We start from the raw sequence: 9,614 nt of genomic DNA on the forward strand, positions 1-9,614 counted from the left end.
AAACGTTGTCCTGAATCGCAAGAAAACTAGAACTACTTCCAAATATTTAAGAGTTAATCCAAACAAGCATCAAGAAAAGATGAAACAAGACTGGCGAGACCAAAGAACAATTCCGCAACACAGAAGAAAATATGAGATGACAATTCCAGTAGACATATATCATACTAATCAAGACACTTAATTTCAAAAGTCGACTTTATATTACAAAAACTACTACCCACATAATAACCAACTGCTATTTCTAACAAAATGAAATTCCAACAAGCATCCAGGGCTTGACGTCGTCGAGGCGGTTGGCTGCGACGCGCGGAAAGCGAAGCGCACGTGGACGAGCGAGCGAGCTCGGCGAGGCGGAGGCCGACCTCGCGCAGGGAGTCGCGGCGTCGGGGGGGGGGGGGAGCGATGCCGGTGAGGCGGAGGAAGGGGGCGCCGGGGCGGAGGGCGAGGGCCTGGATGAGCCGGCACCTGGAGGCCGTGCATGAGGTTGAAGTCGATGACGTGACGCAGTCTGGCCGTCGAAGGCCTCGGAGGATGGCTTGGTTGGCGGTGAAGTGGGCAAAACTTGAGGTAGGTGGCAAGGCCTCGTAGAAGTGGTGGTAGAGGATCTGCGAAGTCCGACTGGGAGGGCCGGGGATCTGGGGAGAGTAGATCCGACGGGCTGAGGCGTCGACGAGAAGCTGCCGCCGCTTCCCGAGGCCGAAGGAGGTGCCGACGCGTGTCAGGAGGGGGCACATCTCGTCGAGGAGGGAGAGGGCGAGGCCGGGTCCCGCGCTGGACGGAGTCGGCGCAGGTCATGAGGAGGTGGACCAGCCGGATGCCGTGGTCCTCCTCGTCCTAGCTGGACGATCGGAGCTGAGGCGGCGCCTTGCGGGGCCCCACGTGAGGAGGAGGAGAGGCGGAGGAGGCGGATGAGGGGAAGGGGGAGGTCTTTTGCCCAGATTTTAGGGAGGAAGAAATTGATTGTGTTTTAAATGGGGAAGAAGGGTAATTTGGGATGAATTTTTTTCTTGGCAGTGGGTTTGGGGCTTGGTTGCACTTTTTTTTAATTTATAGGCTTGGGGGTTAGAGTTTTGGGGCTGGGGAGGAGGATGATTGAGCAAATTTTTTTGGTTCCTCTAAGCAATTTTCCCTGCTTGTTTGGATTAACTCTTAAATATTTGGAAGTTAGTTCTAGTTTTCTTTGTGATTCCAGGGAACAACGTTTCTTTTTTGCTATTGCAATTTTATCCTCAGAGCTTCAATCGGAGCTTGGCATGGGCTTTATCCTTATTTATCTTTCTGTGGCGTTTAGTGTATGCAGTGTGGGCCTGTGGCTAGCGAAGCGAAATTTCAGTTTGAGTATCATTGTTTGTACTGCACATTGTTGTAGCAATTGGTTCTACGAGGAAATGGAGATTGATTGGTTGGCGTTGTTAACATCCTGATGTTATTATTGTTTTGATGGGTTGAGATCTTCGTAAGGATGGTTTTGATCCAATTAGAGTTTAATTTGGAGCAGTGTTGTTATGTTTCTTAGTTTATTCAAGGTTGACATGAGAAAATGAGGGTATTTTTTGGAACATATATGTATCACAGTATTAACCGTAAATGCTGATAAATAAACATAGTATAATGTGATATTTCAATGTTACATGTGACAAATTCAATTCCTACATGTGACAGTTTTATCGTTGCTATGTGATCATTTAGGATCTGATTTGTACTTTTGGGCGCACTGGTTACGATGTGACACTGAGACCTCATATGTCATGTTAACGTATTATATGTGAACGTATAACGGTACTTCATATCAAGCACCTGTTACGGCTTCTCGGATCAATTTTTAATGACTTGGATCAAGCACCTGTTACGCTTGCGATTCTCATCTTCCAAACCACTCGGGTGTCGCGACCTCCTCATCGAGGTCGTCGGATCCCGTCGCGCAGGGCCGGTGATGAGGGAGTTGAATTACATGGGATTTTCTAGATTTATAAATGTTAACAATAACAATGAGCGACGCCTTTTGCCATCTAGCGCGAGGGCCCAAAGATGATTTTTTATTCTGGTTGTTAAATTCTGTTTGCTTTAAATTTTGACGTTGTTGAGTTCATTGTCTGTACTGCATATTGCTATAGATTGGTCTTACGAAGGCGAGAATACGACGTGATTGCGTGCGGATCGATAGCCTTAGTAGTTCAATAGATATCAGAATCGAGATGTTTTGATAACTTTACATTACAAGTCCTTCTAATGTAAAGCAACACTCCCAATGTTAATGTAATGAAAAAGAAACATTGTTTGTGCGTAAATGAAAAAAGAAAATCAAGCGCTTCACATTCAATGTTATATTGTGCCATTCAATTCTACACGTGACAGATCTACCTTATATATGATATTTAGATCCTTGCATTTGTGATATTTGGCGTGTTGTATGTGATAGGTTGGTGTTTGCTATGTGAATATTGTTATTATACGTGACTTTTTGGTATTTTATGTGATAATATTTGGTTCTGCTGAAATTTGTGTTTACACAGTGACATTTGCGGTGTTGTATGTGATGATCTGAGTGTTGCTTGTGATATTTTGTTGCTTTATACGGTGACTTTTGGGGGTTGTATTGTGAATTTGCTTTTTTTTTTTCTTTTTTTTTTTCGGTGCTTGCTATGTGATATTTGTTGTTTTATACGTGACGTTTGAAAGTGTTGTATGGATAGTTTGCGGTGTTGTATGTGATATTTGATTGGGGTTGAGATTAATACCTGCATTTGACTGCAAATGAAAGTTACCAAACCATTCATTTAAACATTGAATAATAAGTATAATTCTCAACCATCAAATATTCACTACAACACCCAAAATATCATATTTACTTAAAAGAATTGTACTCTTATAACTCATTGAATAGACCATAATATAAAAATAAGCGGGAAAATTGTTCTGGAGGAACAAAATAAGTTGGTTCCATGCATCCCTCAACCCCTTAGCGTTATTATGCAATCAGAGAGGGATACCCTTCACATATCTGAGTGGGATACCTATGTGCAGGCTATCCCTCTCTGATTGCATAATACGCTAGGGGTTGAGATGCCATGGACCAACTTTATTTGGTTCCTCCAAACAATTTTCCCTTATTTTTTATTATGCGTCTATTTCCAAAGTTAAAGGTTTACATTCTTTTAAAAGTAAATATGATATTTGGGTGTTGTATGTGATTTTGATGGGTTGAGATTATAGCTTAGTTATTAATGATTAATGAGATGTTTGGATAACTTTCATTTGCAGTCAAATGTCACGTATAATCTCAAACCCCATCAAATATCACATAACAACACCCAAATAATCACAATACAACACTCAAACGTTCACGTAATAAACAACAAATGGTCACAAGCAACACCCAAATAATCACATACAACACCAAATGTAAAACGCTATAAACAACAAATATCACAAGACACACTCAAATTCACATACAACACCCAAATATCATGTGTAAACACTAAATGTCACAGGAAACACCAATAATATCACATAAAATAACCAAAATGTCACGTATAAACAACAAATGTTCACAAGCAACACCTTTAAACTATCACATACAACACCCAAATATTACAAATCAGATCTTAAATATCATATATAGATAGAACTGTCACGTGTAAGATTGAATTTGCCACATATAACATTGAAATGGACGGCTTGATTTCTTTTCATTTACCACCAACAATGTTTTTTTTTTCATTTACATATAACAATTGAGTGTTGCTTACATTTAGAAAGACTGTAAATTGAAAGTTACCAAACATCTCATTTAACACTTTAATAACTTAAGCTAATAATCTCAACCATCATCCTATTCCTTCGTTAGAACCTAATCATATAGCAATATGCAGTAACAGACAATGAACTCAAACTCAAATTTTAAGCAACAGATTTTAAAACAAATTAAAACATCTTTTGCCTCGCCGCCCTAGATGGCAAAGGCAGTCGCTCCCATTGTTATGTTAACATTTATAAATCTAGAAAATCCCATTGGTAATTCAACTCCCTCATCACCGGCCCTGTCGACGACGGATCCGACGACCTCGATGAGGAGCGCCGACACCGAGTGTTCTGGAAGATGAGATCGAAGCCGTAACAGGTGCTTGATCCAAAGTCATTAAAATTGATCCGAGAAGCCGTAACAGGTGCTTGATATGAAGTACACGTATAACGTTCACATATAATACGTTAACGTGATGTCACGACCCCAATTTCGAACCTCAAAGGAATATTAGAGCCGGACTAAACCTGTGAAAATTCCTCCAAAATATACATTCATTAAAAAGAACACTAAACAATCTCTCATTTGAATAAAAACCAACAACAAATATTCTCTATAATCCAAAAGTCAACTAAAGCAATTAATTGATAAAATAAATATTCCTCAACTCCAAATAAATCTCACCTAAAGAAAGAAATCTCATTATTACAAACTCTCAATTCATCTCTCAAACATTAAAGACTTATTTAACCTTTCACCTAGAAGACAATAACAATCTCGATTATTCTTTGCTTTGTTCTAAGAATTGACAATCCTCAATTCACACCTAATCCGAGTCTCTGAAAAGAATAGAAATAACGCAATGAGTTCACAACTCAATAAGTGGGATAAATCATACATTAACACTAGTTTTGCAAAACTAAAATCATTACAATGAGAAATAAACAAACAAATATAAGAATGATATAGAATCATTAATGAACTCTAGTAGTTGATACAAAATATTTAAGAAAATTAAGAAATCATGGAATAAAGATAAGCATGGCTACGTCTCAATGCGGTTCAACACTTCATACTCGGTTGACTCGGAAAACCCCACATTATTAAGCCCGTGGTTCCCGGACGTGAGACCCAATTTGGGCTCTTAGCGCTAAAATAAAACCTCATAGAGGCACATTGAGTCCTGTTTTAATAGCTTGCTTATATCCGACACTATACCGGTATATTGACTTGAGATGCATATGCTTTAACAATAAAAAAGTTCGTAAAGCTAATCACATTATACAAAATGCCAAAGAACCAATATTGAAATAAATCAAACACATATGCACATCTCAACCTACCACTTATTGAAAGACATAACTGATAAGAAATAAGCATAGGTTATACCAAAATATCTATGAGCATCACAAAATCAACAAATCAACAAATGATATAGCAGTAAATCATACAAAGGAATATAACCATCAGGAAACAAATCCACATATACTTACTATCATTTTGTAGAAAAATACGCAATGCACAATGCATAAATTTACCACTTACCTTAGCTTGATAGACAATCTAATCCAATTCCCAACAATTTGAGCGGTGCCTCGTAGAAACTTAAATTAGAGCATATCATCAGTCAGTATGCAACAGGATATAATCCCAATCAGCGATGATGAGTATATGTAGTCAGCTCCTAAGGTTAAAACATTTCTCTACTAGCTTCGACCTTACATAAACCAGATCTTGTGATTATTCTAAGTAACGAAGCCAAACATGTGTCCAGAAATATTAAGGCATGAGTCCACATCTCCATTAGTCTGGCATTTATACCTGATAGGATAAAAACCTAAAAATTAAAAACATTAAAACTCAAAGTCATCAAATCGCATATTCTTCGATGATAACTAACCTAAATAGATCTCCCCAACGATCCGCGGTAATCTTCCAACCGAGCGGAACTCCTCCTCGCACGAGGCTCCATCACGAAATCCCATAACAAGATACCCTCTTTCCCTAAACTGGATAAATAGATCGGCTCACATTGAGAAATCAATGAAAAAGAGGGGTTCTGGGTGCAAAGGAGAGATTTTCTTTTTTGAATCTAGGATTTAATAAAGATGGGATTCTTTTCTAGACGTGGGAAGGCTCTTGATCCAATCAAGTCTGCTAGCATGACTTTTTTTTTGTGTGCGGCAAAGACAGAGACGGAAGAAGAAGAGAAGCTGATGGGAAGTAGGGTTTTGGGGTATTTATAAATTCCTTTTACAAATAGAACCCTAAACAAATTATGCATAAAAGTCCATTTATTTCTTCATATATATTTCCAAATAAACTTAGGATATTACATACTATCCCTCTTACAGAAGTTTTCCTCAAACTTATTATTCTCAAGTACTCGACAACTACGATAAAATGTTTTCATAGTTTCAGCTATCCTCTTAACAAGAAGTTTTCCTGTGGATCGTAGTTTCAATGCTCCCACATAGGTAAAATAAATTTCCATAAAATCTTTACTAGCGACCAACTATTTAATGCCTCTCTAGTTTCCAATTCGCAAAAACTATTGTAATGTAGAATTTTCTCTTACCTAAAGAGCATCTTCATAAACTAAGATATCATGGATCAAAGGAAGCACTTTCAAACAATGATACATGATTAGCGTAATTTCATACTGAACAACATTCTTTCTCCTGGTTTTACCAAACCAATAGGTGGCCATATCTCTACTATTAACATTTCAGGGAAGATTTGTTTATACGTGACATTTGGGTGTTGTATGTGATATTTGGGTGTTGCTTGTGACATTTGTTGTTTATACATGACGTTTGAGTGTTGTATGTGATATTTGGGTGTTGTTTGTGATATTTGATGGGTTGAGATTATACGTGACATTTGACTGTAAATGAAAGTTACCAAACATCTCATTTAACATTGAATAACTAAGCTATAATCTCAACTCATCAAATATCACATACAACATCCAAATATCATATTTACTTTAAAAGAAATTGTAACCTTTTAACTTTGAATAGACCATAATATAAAAATAAGGGAAAATTGTTTGGAGGAACCAAAATAAGTTGGTCCATGCATCCTCACCCCTAGCGTATTATGCAATCAGAGAGGGATACCTCACATATCTGAGAGGGATACCTATGTGAGGTATCCCTCTCTGATTGCATAATACGCTAGGAGTGAGGATGCATGGACCAACTTATTTTGGTTCCTCCAAACAATTTTCCCTTATTTTTATATTATGGTCTATTCAAAGTTAAAAGGTTACAATTTCTTTTAAAGTAAATATGATATTTGGGTGTTGTATGTGATATTTGATGGGTTGAGATTATAGCTTAGTTATTCAATGTTAAATGAGATGTTTGGTAACTTTCATTTGCAGTCAAATGTCACGTATAATCTCAACCCATCAAATATCACATACAACACCCAAATATCACATACAACACTCAAACGTCACGTATAAACAACAAATGTCACAAGCAACACCCAAATATCACATACAACACCCAAATGTCACGTATAAACAACAAATATCACAAGCAACACTCAAATATCACATACAACACCCAAATATCACGTGTAAACACTAAATGTCACAGGAAACACCAAAATATCACATAAAATAACCAAAATGTCACGTATAAATAACAAATGTCACAAGCAACACCCAACTATCACATACAACACCCAAATATCACAAATCAGATCTAAATATCATATATAAGGTAGAACTGTCACGTGTAAGATTGAATTGCCACATATAACATTGAAATGGACGCTTGATTTCTTTTTTCATTTACCACAAACAATGTTTCTTTTTTCATTTACATATAACATTGAGTGTTGCTTACATTAGAAAGACTGTAAATGAAAGTTACCAAACATCTCATTTAACATTGAATAACTAAGCTATAATCTCAACCCATCATCCTATTTCCTTCGTAGAACCAATCTATAGCAATATGCAGTACAGACAATGAACTCAAAACTCAAATTTAAAGCAAACAGATTTAAAACAAATAAAAATCATCTTTGCCTCGCCGCTAGATGCAAAGGCGTCGCTCCATTGTTATTGTTAACATTTATAAATCTAGAAAATCCCATGTAATTCAACTCCCTCATCACCGGCCCTGTCGACGACGGATCCGACGACCTCGATGAGGAGGTCGCCGACACCGAGTGGTTCTGGAAGATGAGATCGAAGCCGTAACAGGTGCTTGATCCGAAGTCATTAAAATTGATCCGAGAAGCCGTAACAGGTGCTTGATATGAAGTACACGTATAACGTTCACATATAATACGTTAACGTGACATATGAGGTCTCAGTGTCACATGTAACACCCAAAAGTCACAAATCAGATCTAAATATCACATACAAGATAGAACTGTCACATGTAGGATTGAATTGTCACATGTAACATTGAAATATCACATTATATATGTTTATTTATCACATTTACGGTTAACTGTGATACATATATGTTCCAAAAAATACCTCATTTTCTCATTCAACCTTGAATAACTAAGAAACATAACAACACTCCCAAATTAAACTCTAATTGGATCAAAATCATCCTTACGAATGATTTCAACCCATCAAACAAAAATACATCAGGATGTTACAATCCCAACCCATCATCTCATTTTCCTTCGTAGAACCAATCTACAACAATGTGCAGTACAAACAATGAACTCAAAACTCAAATTTCCTTCGCTAGCCACACCCACACCTGCATACACTAAACCCACAGAAGATAAAATAAGGATAAAGCCCATGCCAAGCTCCGATTGAACTCTTGAGGATAAATTGCAATAGCAAAAAAGAAACGTTGTCCTGAAATCGCAAGAAAACTAGAACTACTTCCAAATATTTAAGAGTTAATCCAAACAAGCACAAGAAAAGATGAAACAAGACTCGGCGGAGACCAAAGAACAATTCCGCAACACAGAAGAAAATATGAGATGACAATTCCAGTAGACATATATCATACTAATCAAGACACTTAATTTCAAAAGTCGACTTTATATTACAAAAACTACTACCCACCATAATAACCTACTGCTATTTCTAAACAAAATGAAATTCCAACAAGCAACCAAAAAGCAGCGAAACCCAGACCCTTGAATCCCAAACAACACCAGAGCACACGACCGGACCCAAAGCCCGGCCCAACGGTTCAGAAGCTGGTGAACTTACTGACGGCCTTGGTGCCCTCGGAGAAGGCGTGCTTGGCGAGCTCGCCGGGGAGGACGAGGCGGACGGAGGTCTGGATCTCGCGGGAGGTGATGGTGGGCTTCTTGTTGTAGCGGGCAAGGAGGGAGGCCTCCTGGGCCAGCTTCTAGAATACGTCTCCACGCTCTTCGCCTTCTTCTTCTTCTTCGCCTTGCCGACGCCGCTCTTGTCGCCTCCCCCCTCCTTCGACGCCCGGGTCCCCGCGCTGGACGGAGTCGGCGCAGGTCATGAGGAGGTGGACCAGCCGGATGCCGTGGTCCTCCTCGTCCTCCAGCTGGACGATCGGGAGCTGAGGCGGCGCCCCTTGCGGGGCCCACGTGGAGGAGGAGGCGGAGGCGGAGGAGGCGGATGAGGGGGAAGGGGGAGGTCTTTGCCCAGATTTTAGGAGGAAGAAATTGATTGTGTTTTAAATGGGGAAGAAGGGTAATTTGGGAATTTTTTTCTTGGGCAGTGGGTTTGGGGCTTGGTTGCACTCTTTTTTCAATTTTAGGGCTTGGGGGTTAGAGTTTTGGGGCTGGGGAGGAGGATGATTGAGCCAATTTTTTTTGGTTCCTCTAAGCAATTTTCCCTTTTTATCATTTCATTAAGCTAGATGTTCAATTGAGTATATATTTCATTTTACTCATTATT

At 38.8% G+C, this 9,614-nt stretch overlaps 1 protein-coding gene across 1 annotated transcript; it reads left to right on the forward strand.

Annotated features, from left to right (window-relative positions):
- LOC109823118 lies at positions 403-9,336 on the forward strand. The gene is made up of 2 exons (XM_020389404.1): positions 403-567; positions 8,845-9,336. Exons 1-2 carry the CDS (start codon positions 403-405, stop codon positions 9,334-9,336), a joined length of 657 nt encoding a protein of 218 aa, XP_020244993.1.

The sequence above is a fragment of the Asparagus officinalis genome, chromosome 9, assembly GCF_001876935.1.
Source record: "Asparagus officinalis chromosome 9, Aspof.V1, whole genome shotgun sequence".
Classification (NCBI taxonomy): Eukaryota; Viridiplantae; Streptophyta; class Magnoliopsida; order Asparagales; family Asparagaceae; genus Asparagus; species Asparagus officinalis.

Bases quoted from the DNA above. Each gene is read 5' to 3' on its own strand.
- LOC109823118 (XM_020389404.1), top strand. From the start codon at position 403: ATGCCGGTGAGGCGGAGGAAGGGGGCGCCGGGGCGGAGGGCGAGGGCC. The intron at 568-8,844 runs GTAGGTGGCAAG...AATTCCAACAAG, and splicing joins TGAAGTGGGCAAAACTTGAG to CAACCAAAAAGCAGCGAAAC.